Source organism: Phocoena sinus, chromosome 9 (assembly GCF_008692025.1).
Source record: "Phocoena sinus isolate mPhoSin1 chromosome 9, mPhoSin1.pri, whole genome shotgun sequence".
Classification (NCBI taxonomy): Eukaryota; Metazoa; Chordata; class Mammalia; order Artiodactyla; family Phocoenidae; genus Phocoena; species Phocoena sinus.
In genome coordinates this window covers 37215133-37230095 of record NC_045771.1, presented here as the reverse complement: position 1 = coordinate 37230095, position 14963 = coordinate 37215133, and the positions used below count along the sequence as shown (strand labels likewise).

General features: G+C 37.9%; 1 protein-coding gene across 4 annotated transcripts in view; it reads left to right on the top strand.

The window, feature by feature from the left end:
- The window catches only part of ZNF277 (zinc finger protein 277), a 124738-nt gene that overhangs the window by 100148 nt on the left and 9627 nt on the right, over nt 1-14963 (top strand). For all 4 annotated transcript variants that reach the window (XR_004351520.1, XR_004351519.1, XM_032643630.1 and 1 more), the window contains exons 8-11: nt 9395-9462; nt 11621-11717; nt 13300-13342; nt 14354-14528. Coding sequence is in view for 2 of the 4 variants with exons in the window: in XM_032643630.1 (XP_032499521.1) it covers nt 9395-9462; nt 11621-11717; nt 13300-13342; nt 14354-14528 (383 nt within the window). In the remaining 2 variants the exon portion in view is untranslated. The remainder of the gene's footprint in view (nt 1-9394; nt 9463-11620; nt 11718-13299; nt 13343-14353; nt 14529-14963) is intronic.

The window sequence follows — 14963 nt, the reverse complement described above, 5'->3', positions numbered from 1 at the left end:
TGCCCTGGTCCGGGAAGATCCCACATGCTGCGGAGCAGCTAGGCCCGTGAGCCACGGCCGCTGAGCCTGCGCGTCCAGAGCCTGTGCTCCTCAACGGGAGAGGCCATAACAGTGAGCAGCCCACATACCGCAAAAAAAAAAAAAAAAAACATAAATCGATTAAATGCTCCAACCAAAAGACAGAGGCTTGCTGAATGGATACAGAAACAAGACCAATCTATATGCTGTCTACAAGAGACCCACTTCAGACCTAAGGACACATACAGACTGAAAGTGAGGGGATGGAAAAAGATATTCCATGCAAATGGAAATCAAAAGAAAGCTGGAGTAGGAGTACTCATATCAGATAAAATAGACTTTAAAATAAAGAATGTTAATGTTAGAGACAAGGAAAGACACTACATAATGATCAAGGGATCAATCCAAGAAGAAGATACAATTATAAATATATATGCACCCAACATAGGAGCACCTCAATACATAAGGCAACTGCTAACAGCTATAAAAGAGGAAATCGACAGTAACACAATAATAGTGGGGAACTTTAACACCTTACTTACACCAATGGACAGATCATCCAAAATGAAAATAAATAAGGAAACAGAAGCTTTAAATGACATAACAGACCAGATAGATTTAATTGATATTTATAGGACATTCCATCCAAAAACAGCAGATTACACTTTCTTCTCAAGTGCACATGGAACATTCTGCAGGATAGATCACATCTTGGGTTACAAATCAAGCCTCAGTAAATTTAAGAAAATTAAATCCTATCAAGCATCTTTTTGGACCACAATGCTATGAGATTAGAACAGGGAAAAAAACGTAAAAAACACAAACATATGGAGGCAAAACAATATGTTACTAAATAACCAAGAGATCACTGAGGAAATCAAAAAATACCTAGAGACAAATGACAATGAAAACACAATGATCCAAAACCTATGGGATGCGGCAAAAGCACTTCTAAGAAAGAAGTTTATAGCTATACAAGCCTACCTCAAGAAACAAGAAAAATCTCAAATAAACAGTCTAACCTTACACCTAAAGGAACTTGAGGAAGAAGAACAAAAACCAAAGTTAGCAGAAGGAAAGAAATCATAAAGATCAGAGCAGAAATAAATGAAATAGAAACAAAGAAAACAGTAGCAAAGATCAATAAAACTGAAAGCTGGATCTTTGAGAAGATAAACAAAATTGATCAACCATTAGCCACACTGATCAAGAAAAAGAAGGAGAGGACTCAAATCGATAAAATTAGAAATGAAAAAGAAATTACAACAGACACTTCAGAAATACAAAGCATCCTAAGAGACTACTACAAGCAACTCTGTGCCAATAAAATGGACAACCTGGAAGAAATGGACAAATTCCTAGAAAGGTATAACCTTCCAAGACTGAACCAGGAAGAAATAGAAAATATGAACAGACAAGTGACAAGAAATGAAATTGAAATTGTGATTAAAAATCTTCCAACAAACAAAAGTCCAGGACCAGATGGCTTCCCAGATGAATTCTATCAAACATTTAGAGAAGAGCTGACACCCATCCTTCTCAAACTCTTCCAAAAAATTGCAGAGGAAGGAACACTCCCAAACTCATTCTGTGAGGCCACCATCACCCTGATAGCAAAACCCGACAAAGATACTACAAAAAAAGAAAATTACAGACCAATATCACTGATGAATATAGATGCAAAAATCCTCAACAAAATACTAGCACACGGAATCCAACAACACATTGAAAGGATCATACACCATGATCAAGTGGGATTTATCCCAGGGATGCAAGAATTCTTCAATATACGCAAATCAATTAGTGTGATACACCATATTAACAAAATGAAGAATAAAAATCATATGATCATCTCAGTAGATGCAGAAGAAGCTTTTGACAAAATTCAACACCCATTTATGATAAAAACTCTCCAGAAAGTGGGCATAGAGGGAACCTACCTCAACATAATAAAAGCTATATACGACAAACCCACAGCAAACATCATTCTCAATGGTGAAAAAGTGAAAGCATTTCCTCTAAGATCAGGAACGAGACAAGGATGTCCACTCTCGCCACTATTATTCAACATAGTTTTGGAAGTCCTAGCTATGGCAATCATAGAAGAAAAAGAAATAAAAGGAATACAAATTGGAAAAGAAGAAGTAAAACTGTCACTGTTTGCGGATGACATGATACTATACATAGAGATTCCTAAACATGCCACCAGAAAACTACTAGAGCCAATCAATGAATTTGGTAAAGTTGCAGGATACAAAATTAATGCACAGAAATCTCTTGCATTCATATACACTAATGATGAAAAATCTGAAAGAGAAATTAAGGAAACACTCCCATTTACCATTGCAACAAAAAGAATAAAATACCTAGGAATAAACCTACCTAGGGAGGCAAAAGACCTGTATGCAGAAACCTATAAGACACTGGTGAAAGAAATTAAAGATGATACCAACAGGTGGAGAGATATACCATGTTCTTGGATTGGAAGAATCAGTATTCTGAAAATGACTATACTACCCAAAGCAATCTACAGATTCAATGCAATCCCTATCAAATTACCAATGGCATTTTTTACAAAACTAGAACAAAAAATCTTAAAATTTGTATGGAGACACAAAGGACCCCGAATAGCCAAAGCAGTCTTGAGGGAAAAAAACAGAGCTGGAGGAATCAGACTCTCTCACTTCAGACTATACTACAAAGCTACAGTAATCAAGACAGTATGGTACTGGCACAAAAACAGAAACATAGATCAATGGAACGGGATAGAAAGCCCAGAGATAAATCCTCACACCTATGGTCAACTAATCTATGACAAAGGAGGCAAGGATATACAATGGAGAAAAGACAGTCTCTTCAATAAGTGGTGCTGGGAAAACTGGACAGCTACATGTAAAAGAATGAAATTAGGACACTCCCTAACAGCATACACAAAAATAAACTCAAAATGGATTAGGGACCTAAATGTAAGACCGGACACTATAAAACTCTTAGAGGAAAACACAGGAAGAACACTCTTTGACATAAATCACAGCAAGATCTTTTTTGATCCACCTCCTAGAGTAATGGAAATAAAAACAAAAATAAATAAATTGGACCTAATGAAACTTCAGAGCTTTTGCACAGCAAAGGAAACCATAAACAAGACGTAAAGACAACCCTCAGAATGGGAGAAAATATTTGCAAACGAATCAACGGACAAAGGATTAATCTCCAATATATATAAACAGCTCAATATTAATAAAACAAACACCCCAGTCCGAAAATGGATAGAAGACCTAAATAGACATTTCTCCAAAGAACACATACAGATGGCCAAGAAGCACATGAAAAGCTGCTCACCATCACTAATTATTAGAGAAATGCAAATCAAAACCACAATGAGGTATCAACTCATACCAGTTAGAATGGGCATCATCAGAAAATCTACAAATGACAAATGCTGGAGAGGGTGTGGAGAAAAGGGAACCCTCTTGCACTGTTGGTGAGAATGTAAATTGATACAGCCACTATGGAGAACAGTATGGAGGTTCCTTAAAAAACTAAAAATAGAGTTACCATATGAACCAGCAATCCCACTACTGAGCATATACCCAGGGAAAACCATAATTCAAAAAGACACCTACATCCCAATGTTCATTGCAGCACTATTTACAATAGCCAAGTCATGGAAGCAACCTAAATGCCCATCGACAGACGAATGGATAAAGAAGATGTGGTACATACATACAATGGAATATTACTCAGCCATAAAACGGAATGAAATTGGGTCATTTGTTGAGACGTGGATGGACCTAGAGAGTGTCATACAGAGGGAAGGAAGTCAGAAAGAGAAATATTAATATACAAATATTAATATACAAATATTGTATATTAATGCGTATATGTGGAATCTAGAAAAATGGTACAGATGAACCAGTTTGCAGGGCAGAAATAGAGACACAGATGTAGAGAACAAACGTATGGACACCAAGGGGGGAAGGTGGCTGGGGGGTGGGGGTGGGGGTGTGATGAATTGGGCAATTGGGATTGACATGTATGCACTGATGTGTATAAAATGGATAACCAATAAGAACCTGCAGTGTAAAAAAATAAATTTTAAATATTTTTTTAAAATTAAGGCTCAAAAAAAAGATGGGGAATTCTGGTTCTGACACTTTTCTAAAGCAAATGGAAATTGTTTTTTGCTCTGAAATTTGAATTTTAATCCAAACCCATTGGCCACGAAAAGCATAATTGATAATAATGCACCATTTTATGTATTGGACAGAAACAAGCATATTCTGAATTATATTGGAAATCTCTGCTTTAGGATAGAATTTTTGCCTGTTCTAACTAATCCTTAGCATATTAAAAGAAAATTCCCCTTGAGAAACAAGTGGAATAAGGGTGTGTGAAGATTGGCTCTGAGAGGTCGCCATGTTTTGCTACACATGTTTTACAACTAGCTACAGGCAAAGGCACCCTTTGAGTCTTTCAGTCTTCTCTTGAAATCACTCAGTCGTTAATTCCTAGAGCAAACGCTGCTTCAGGGCCCAGCCCAATCCTACAGGGGGTGGACTTCAGTGTTAACTCTAAGAAATATTGAGCTACTGCAGAAAGCTGTGGAAGCAATTTAATAGCACTTCCTTCTGGGGCTCTTTTAAACTAATAGTCAAGAGCTTGGGACTAGCAGAACATTGTGTATAGCTGGAGGTGTTTATCTTTTAGAGGAGACTTCAAAGAAACTGCTCACTCAAATTCTGCTGTCACTTTTAGAAAAGTTTGATACTTCATTCCCTGGGCATCAAGTAGTGTGACTGTGAAAACTGAAATTATCCGTTGGGACCAGCTGTCTCTAGATGAGTGTGCTAGATTGTACTGCCCACAGAGTGCCCAGATTTCATGTGGGATGAATCATGATTTGAGAGAAGTGCTTCAAGAGAATGTAAAGGCTTCAGTAACATATAAAATGAAAATTAAATCATTTTAGGGTAATATCGTTAGAAGTTTTTGGTTTGGTTTTAACTAGGAGCATTTGAGTACCTGATACGTGCCAGGTACTGTCTTTGGTATTTAAATTAAGTCTTTTACTCTTAACCACAGCCTTATGACACAGGTTTTGTCATTATCCTCATTTATAGATTAGGCAACTACAGCACAGAGAAGTTCAGTAATTTTCCCAGGGTCACATAGCTGGAGCTTTCTGCATCAGTTTCCTTCAATTTTTCCTCAGTTTTTACAATTGAAATAATAGTAGTACCTACCTCTTATACTTTGGGTTGGGTTTTTTGGTCAATTAATGGTGATAAATTCATAATGATCTCCACACACACACACACACACACACACTTTTGCCTATTGTCTTTTACACCAAACTAGAAAGTGAACCACGGTCAAGGTAAAACTAACTTTAATCAGCTCCTTAAGGGCTCTAACCCACAACCTTAGCCATCTTAGCTATATGCTTTCCCATTGAGGCCAACAATAAGATTTGTTTTTTCTTTTTTGGCCACGCTGCGCGGGTTGCATGATCTTAGTTCTCCGACCAGAGATTGAACCCAGGGCCCCGGCAGTGGAAGTTCAGAGTCCTAACCACTGGACCACCAGGGAATTCCCACTTTGTTTTTTAAAAAGCTAAAAAAAAGAAAAAGAAAAGAAATGAGAGACGTTCATTGTTTATTCCTCTGAGGGAAAGAGCTGACATAAGTATGTGGATGTGGGCAAAAGATTGAATTGTTGTGTTAGTAACTGGTGTCTGCACATCCATTTCTCACATCCTCTTCCCTTCAGAAGCAATTTCATTGGCTGCATACATTCTACAAATGTTTGAGTGACTTCTAGGTACCAAACCCTGGTGGAACAGAAAGAAAAATATGACAGAACAGGTGGTTGATTTAAGCCACTACTTTCAAGGAATTTAGAGGTTGGTATGAGAACCAGACATGTAAACACATTAATTTCAGCACTTTGTAATGGTGTGTACAGAGTTAATGTTTCAACCTCTCCTGTAGCAGATCTATATAGTCATTGAGTCATGCATCCACAGTGTCTCACTTCCAAGGAGAATTTTCAGACCAGCAGTAATGGAAGCATCCAGGATATTCCTGGCAAGATACGCTCTGAGAGTCATAAAAGGTGGGAGAGCCATAAAAGGTGTCCAGATCCCTAGTTGGGACATGAGGCTGTTTTTGGTCTCTTCTCAGCTCAGCAAATTGATAGATTCCTTTTTCTTTCTTGGGTGAAATAATTTCCATGTTTAATTACTCATATCAGTTTTTTAATATTAACAGACTTGCAAATAAGTATATTAAAGGTCTTTTGCATGGTCTAGATTATCTACTTAGAGTTCTTGCTTTATTTTCTCACAAACAGAAGGGTTCAGTGGAGAGTGGAGAAAGGTAAGGGGACGAGGTCCCAGGCAGTTTCACATTCAAATACCCCTGCCTCAGAGGGCAGCAGACTGCTTAACATCATCACTGAGGCTTCACCTACATATTCCTAAAGTGCTCACATTTCAAGCCCTAAATTTTTCTAAAGGGAACTATTTTTACAGTGATATTATCATTTTGACTTAATTTTTTTTATTTTTAAAATACACAAAGCCATTTGTAACAAAAGTAGGCTCTTAACCTGTTTTTCAGTTTTGTTATAGTTCTCTCTACTGCAGTTATTAATATTTACATTTAAAACACTGCCTCTGTTTCTGGTGGATTTCTTGTGTAAGCACGTGTTAAGTTTTTTCCATGTTTTTTTGCACCCTGTCATTGATCATAAGCCAGCTGATGCAGAGGTTTGAGGAAGTGTTCTGAACATCTTTACTGGCATGCCTTCCAAACTTTGTTTTTCTTATATTCTTTTCTTTCCTAACATGATTCATTAGCAGGCACAGTGTCTTAATTAGAGACTAAATTTTTTTTCTCTTTGGGTCTTATTCCTGTAATAAGTCATATATTTAACTGTACCAAGGCAGAGCACTCTAGGAAAGTCTCAGCCGCTGTCACATGCAAATCACTTGTTTCCTATTCTAATGAACACAGAGTTCCATTTTTCTCTCAAATGGTAAATGGTTAGTGCTGTATTGCCTAGATAAATCCCCGTGTTGTACTTAATACTGAGAAAGCTGCAAAGTAATGCTTTGACTTTGGAAGTTTGACAGTGAAAGATATTTTTCATCATTTTGGGCTCAAAACATTTATTGATAAGTAACATTTGCCTGTATTGTTGAGAATGATAGTACCCCAAATGGCCCATCAGGGTATTAGTCCAAGTCCAGAGAGACATAAAAGATTTAATTCATCACCAAAAATTCCATCTAACAAGGATCCTGTTGGCAATGGTGAGGCCATTCTTGATGTTCATAATGATGCTTAGACACTTCATGACTACTCTGGGAAGTACATTATAGAGTCCAAATTAACTATCTCTAATGACGTTATGGTAAATCTGCATGTCTGAGTTTATGCGTCATTTAGCTGATAGGTGATGACAGCTTCAAAACCTCTCATTAAGTTGATGAATGATAGCTTTTCTCTAAATCATAATGGCTCTTGTAGTTCTTTGTTTTTAGTTAAATGAATACCTTTTTAGAAAAAAAAAAATGTTCATGAGGTGAATTCTGGTAATGTTTTTCCAAAAGAAGGATATCTGTATTATATCAGGTGAGGTTGGACTTGACAGTTGCCATAGTTTAACTGCTTGAAAAAGTGCCCACTAGTATTTCTACATCCTTCTTTAATGCACTGTCTGCTTTTGCATGGCATGGTGGGAAGATTGTGTGGAGAGAAAAGAAAGGACAAGAGAAAGAAAGAAAGGACTCAAGGGATAAAAGAGACATGGTTGGGCCAAAAGAAATCATTCCTTCTCATCACTACATAAAGTTTTGCTGAAACTATGACTAAATTTTCCAGACATAGCCCTAAAAGGGTGGAACTCCTCCATGAACTGTAAGAGAGAAAAGAGATTTGAGTAGATATTTGAGTACCTACTGTTACCTGGTACCATGTACCATGTGCTTTTTATACATTAACTATTTAACCACATTACGAAACCTTTTGAGGTAGGATCTAAATTGACATCATATTTTTTAGATGTTTTCAGTTAAAATTCAATTCAAAAAAATACCTCTAGTAACCACTGTGTGCCCGGCTCTGGAAATGTAACAACGAACAAAGGCCATGTCCAAACAGACATTCTAGTGGAAAAGACAGAGAGCAAATAAGAAAACAAATAGATACACAAAATGATTTCAGGGTGTGATCAATGCTTTGAAGAAAAATAAAACATCCTAGAGGAATAAAAAGTAACTTGAAGGAGGGGTGTTTTAGACAGAGTAGTCAGAAAAAGAGGTAGTAGCGTTTAAGCAGAGACCAGGATGATGGAGCCATGTTAGGATATGTGAGGGAGCAGTGTTTCAGGCAGACGATGCGACAAGTACAGAAGTAGCTGGGTGGAAGTCAGCTTGCTGTGTTCAAGCAATAGCAAAAGAGCAGTCTGGCTGGAGCCAGCTGAGCAAGAGAAAAAGTGGTGGGACATAGTGATGGAGAGGGAGCCAGGGCAGAACATGGAGGCCTTATAAGCCATGGTAAGGCCTCTGAATTTTGTTCTGAGTGTGTGAGAAGCCCTGGGAGGGGTCATACAAACAGGGAGGTACCCTTTAGAAAGCTCACTGTGGCTGCTGTCGGGGAAATAGACTGTAGGGGACCTCAAATAGAAACAGAGTCCAGCTAGGAGGATGTTTCAGAGTCTCTGTCAAAACATATTAGTGGGGTTTTGTTTGTTTGTTTGTTTTTTTGCGGTACAGAGGCCTCTCGCTGTTGTGGCCTCTCCCGTTGCAGAGCACAGGCTCCGGACGCACAGGCTCAGCGGCCATGGCTCACAGGCCCAGCCGCTCCGCGGCATGTGGGATCTTCCCGGACCGGGGCACAAACCCGTGTCCCCTGCATCAGCAGGCGGACTCTCAACCACTACGCCACCAGGGAAGCCCATTAGTGGTGTTTTGAAAAGATCCCCAAGAGATTCTTATGTGGATCCAGGGTTGAGAAATGCTGATTAACATTTAAGAGAAAAGAACTTCACTGAAAGCTTATTACTGCTTCTTCAAAAAGAAAAACATATGAAAATATTATTAAACATTTTTGCATATTTTTAAAATGTTTGATTTAGGATATATCCCAAATCCTAACCATTTAGGATATATCCTAAATCCTAAAATTTGATTATCATTTCTTATCCGTGAAATAACAGCTTTAATATATTCTGCTTGTATTATTTTAAAACCATTTCCATTTGGGTTCTGTCTTGTTTTGTTTTTGAGTTCTGTGTCTACTTTCTCCTTTTGCCTCTTCCTCCTTCACCCCTCCTTTTTATCTCTAATCCCTCTGTTCTTCCTACAAAGGAACTTGGAAAATCCTGGGAAGAAGTTCAACTAGAAGATGATCGGGAGTTGCTGGATCATCAGGAAGAGTAAGACTTACTATTGATGCTACTTAATTACAGTGGTTTAAGAGAAGGAAAACAGTTCCTTAGTTTGATTTAAAATTACCATTCTGAAAAGACAGAGTAAAAAGAAAGAGAACCCTCTCTCTAAGCCATGCATCATTTCATGTAATATAGCAAAAACTTGAATTCAAAATAACTTCTCATACCAGTCAGAATGGCCATCATCAAAAAGTCTGCAAATAATAAATGCTGGAGAAGGTGTGAAGAAAAGGGAACCCTCCTACAGTTTTGATGGGCATGTAACTTGGTGCAGCCACTGTGGAGAACAGTATAGAGGTTCCTTAAAAAACTAAAAATAGAGTTAGCATATGATCCAACGATCACCCTCCTGGGCATATATCTGGAAAAGACGAAAACTCTAATTTAAAAAGATAAATGGGACTTCCCTGGTGGTCCAGTGGTTAAGATTCCTGGTCAGGGAAGTTCCACGTGCCGTGAGGTGTGGACAAAAACAAAACAGAAAAAGAAAAGATACATGCATCCCAATGTTCATAGCAGCGCTGTTTACAGTAGCCAAGACATGGAAGCAACCTAAATGTCCATGGACAGTTGAATGGAAAAACTGTTTGTGGTATACAAACAATGGAATATTACTCAGCCAAAAAAAAAAGAATGATATAATATCATTTGCAGCAATATATATGGACCTAGAGATTATCGTACTAAGTAAAGTTAGTCAGACAGAGAAAGACAAATAACATATGATACCACTTGTATGTGGAATCTAATAAAATGATACAAATGAACTTACTTAGGAAACAGAAATAGACTCACAGACATAAAAAACAAATTTATGTTTACCAAAGGGGGAAGGGGGGTAAATTAGGGGTTCAGCATTAACAGATACACAGTCCTATATATAAAATTGATAAACAACAAGGTCGTACTGTATAACACAGGGAATTCTATTCAGTATCTTGTAATAACCTATAATGGAAAAGAATCTGATAAAGAATGTATATAAATATATATGTATATAAAAGAATATGTATATAAATATATATGTATATAAAAAGATTTTATACATATGTATATAAACTGAATCACTTTGCTGTACACCTGGAACTAACACATTTTAAATCAACTATACTTCAATAAAAAATAATAATCATAATACCAAAATAACTTGGACATAAGAATCACTAAAGCAACTGTTATTCCAACCAAATACTGTTTTGCTACTAAAGCTATTCATTGAACACACAGGTAGTATATAAGTCGGAGAAAAATATATTCCAAAGTGCTTTGCTTATTAGTCCATTGGTCCCTAGACCTTAAAGTGATATGATCTTTGAACTCTCTCTCCATGCTGCTTGCCATTGGAGTAGTGAATATAACTCAATGGAGGTTAACCTTGTTCTGTGTTCATCCCGTTGATGACTAATGTAAAACAGTCACAGCTTCTTTGTTTGAAATTATAAGCTTGAGAAGTATTCTTTTCAACCTAAAAGGATTCCCTGTTATTCATTCTCTTTTCATTCAAAGCTGTTCAGCCTTTTGTCTCTCCCAGGATTTTGGTTCTCCTGGTTTAGGAATGACAAGAAGTTGACAGTATCTCAAAAAATAAATGCAATGAGGGGAGAAAATGGTAAAAAGGGCCCTGTATGCCTTTTGATTTCTCTATTTGCCATCAGATTTAACACTTGCCCCATTTAAAATGATCAGTATTTCCCACATGATAGATAAAGGTTTGCCTTTTTAAAATACGCCATTTATCATGCAGAAACACACTCCCAGCACTGCACCTCACAGCATGCGCACTTAGTGGTCATGGTTAATGAGAGAGAGCTTACATTTCCTGATATATCTTCTCCGCAAATTAAAGCTGGTTTTCTCAGAAAGACATTGCACTGATCTCGTAGTGAAATAGCTGCTCAGAGAGGCAAATGTAAGAAAATGGAGCAGCACCTGTTTGCTATTTATATTAATTTCATGGTGCTACTTTGAATTTCAAAAACTGTATCAAAAAGTCATAATATGATATGACAGTCTTTACAGAAATGTCAGAGTTGAAAGAGAATGGCAGGGTTTCCTAGGGAGCAGAAAGTAATACCAAGTCACTGTGCAGGACGCCCTCTTAATGAAGAGAATCTCCATGTTTGCTCTTTTCTTTCTAACACAGTGACTGGTCTGATTGGGAAGAACACCCTCTCTCTGCTGTCTGCCTATTTTGTGAAAAGCAAGCAGAAACAATTGAGAAATTATGTGTCCACATGGAGGTGAGACACTTTTATTCATTTGAATTTTGTTTCGTTGTTCCAACAGGGAGAAGCTGATGATAACTGCAGCCTCATCATCTTACACCTTTAGTTTCTCAATTATTTTCCCCTTCCTAAAAGTGCTATAAGCAAAACAGAAGAGACAGGGCAGGTCCATGGAGGAGAACTAGAACTCAGGGCAGTTAAGTACAACTGACTGGACCTGGGTGAACTGTTAGTTTGGGATTTCACAGACCACTGATGCCATCCCACCTCTGAGATGCTTATGAGATAGTTCTGGCCTAGACTGTGGGATCTGCAACCACGATTAACAATACCCAGGATATGGACAGGTTCTGAGTCTTTTTCCAGTGCTTCCCATGCTGGTGAACAAGGAGAGCAGAAAGAGAAAAAGATGCCGTTTACAGAGCCCTTGGGGGAAATGGGGGTGGGGGAGCCATGGAGGTGGAGAGGGCACAGGGTGTGGTCTTGCAGCTCCTTCAGTTAAAAGGATTTAGAGAGAAGAAGTTTGAGGACATTTCCAGTTTGCGCTTTCCTTTCTGGAGGCCATCTTTATGTTATATTGGGAGTAGAGAGTTGAGTGTAACAGAAAAATATTACTGTATTATTCTGATGTGCCCTCCCTCCCCTCCCGCCACTCAGCTCTGTCATAGTGGAGCAGACTCTCCTTTTTCACCCATGTTCATTCCATTCTCATTCATAAAAACAAGGACCTGAAAGGTGTTCAAAAGGCTATGGGTATTTACTTAAGTCAAAACAGAGTCATTTTGTCTGAAACAGGTTGCCACTAGTATGTGTGTATAGTTTCCAGTGTTTAAATGTAACTCATAATATCCTAGTATCTTTGAATTGGAAGGAGCCTTGGTCCCCCTATCCTGTGTAAGAATTCCCTTTGCAGTATCCTTGACTGGTGTCCTCAACCTCTGCTCAGTTACTTTCAGTGATAACATATCATGGAATTCTTAATTATCCTGACTGTGATGCTACACTGAATACCTTCACGGGGAGTTAGGCGGTCTTTATTCTCTGTGAGCTTATAAGTTGAAGCATTTACCCAGATGGGCGATTGCAGGGATGGAACAGAATAAAAATAAGTCTATGCATCATGAAAATCAAGACATGCAATTTGTGGGAAGGTATGAGTGAAGAGAAACTTGCAGATTTAAACACTGTATTTGACAGCATAAAACGAAGAGCAGAATTTTTTAAATTACCTATCTGCTTGTGGAGCATAATTCTAGTCCAGACACACAGTACAGTAGGGCCACATCTTACCTAGCGACTGAGGACACTTCTGTCAGACTGCAGAATGCATACAGAGTAAATTTGTAAAGACTGGAGATACAAGCTGTGAACAATTAAATGTTTTAACTGATTGACATGACTTGTTTGGACTGTGCTTTATAAAGCAGTTGGATGTGGGGGGAAGCAGTTAGATTTCGAAGACTTCAAAAGCAGATGATGAACCGAGACTGAGTTTCTACAGTGTTCAAACTCCTGTGAATAAGCTGTCTGTTTATAACTTCAGCCTGAAAGATTAAATAATTTATATGCTCACAGATATATTCGTTCCTTTTTTTAGGATGCACATGAATTTGATCTCCTCAAAATAAAGTCAGAACTTGGTGAGTTTGATTCGGAAGTTGTTTTCCATGATGCTGCATTTTTTTATACACCATCCCGTAAACGATGCCTGCGTTGCACAGTTGTGATTGGAGAGTGCACAGCCAAAATGTGTCTCTCCACAGATGGTCTCAACAGAACTGCCTGAAACCGTGATTCACAACCATTTTGAACTATAATATTCACATATGGTTTTGATTTCATATAGTCTTTCTTCTTTTCTACATATATGATTGCTTCAAATAAAGTACAGGTTAATGGTTAATATCATAATGTGGTGGGGACTAGTGGAAAAAACGTGGATTTTGAAGTCACACTAGAGTTCATATTCCAGCTCTAGCACTTACTGGGTGTGTGACGTTGGGCCTCGGGTCAGCAGAATGTTACAGAGAGTGGATAGAGTATGTAAAACACTACTGCGCTGCTTGGTAGTGTAGCTAGATTATTTATTATAGATGGACCCAATTGGATCACTATGATAGAAAGATTAGGGTCATGAAGACATAAAGTACTGACTTGCTAATGTATCCAAGACCATAAAAAGCTCACTTCCCACACCTCAACTCACCGACTACTTTCCTAGACTCTTGGACATGTTACTTTACTTTACCACTCTTATGGCATGTGTATATGTTATATATGTAATAGATTAATAGTCAAGAACATGGGCTGTGGAGCCAACAGCCTGGTGTCAAATCCTGGCTCTACACCTACAGGCTGTGCAATTCTGGACAGTTTCCTAATGTATAATGTGGATATGGTAACACCACCTATGTGATAGGGTATTGCGAGGATTAAACGTATTAATGCATGGAAAGTGATTAGAACAGTGCCTAGCACATAAGCCCTATATAAGTATTGGCTGTTATTATTTGATATCTATTAATATGCTTTAAAACTGCACTGCCTCTTCAGGTTGGTTAATAAAGAGAAGCGGTTCTTTTAAAAAATTATAAAAATGCAAAAATGGGTCTGACCAGTTGTCTGATGATTCTGTGTACTGTCATTTTCAGGACTGAACTTCTATGAACAAGTGAAACTAGTCAATTTCATTCGGCGGCAAATTCACCAATGTAGATGTTATGGCTGCCATGAGAAGTTCAAGTCCAAAGCAGACTTAAGGACTCACATGGAAGAAGCTAAACATACTTCACTGCTTCCTGAAAGACAGACATGGGATCAACCACAGTGAGTACTGCTCAACCAGACATACATTTCTTTGCTGCTTCTCCATTATTTCATCCCTTTATTTAATTCCTCTTTAGAAAATCCCAGATTTATGAGAGGCAAGGTCAGCCCTGGATTGACCTGAGACCCTGTTCCTATAATTCTCATTCAGGTCGAAACCTTTAGATTTCAGAACTAACTACAAAGTGTGTCCAGAGAAGGAACCAGAGTAAAAATTCTTTAGATATTTTAATGTTTGATAATTTATAATGAAGGAAATAGTGATGATTAGGTTGGGGGAGGGAAAAAAAAACCTCACAAGCAGAAGCAGTTGTTTTTATCAGATACAACTGATAAAAGGAGCAGTGTATGAAAGAGTAACTGTATTTGAACTTGTTAACCTTAGGGAAGAACTGGGCCCTTTGAGTAGAAATGAGAGAGATGTCATTTTTAGCT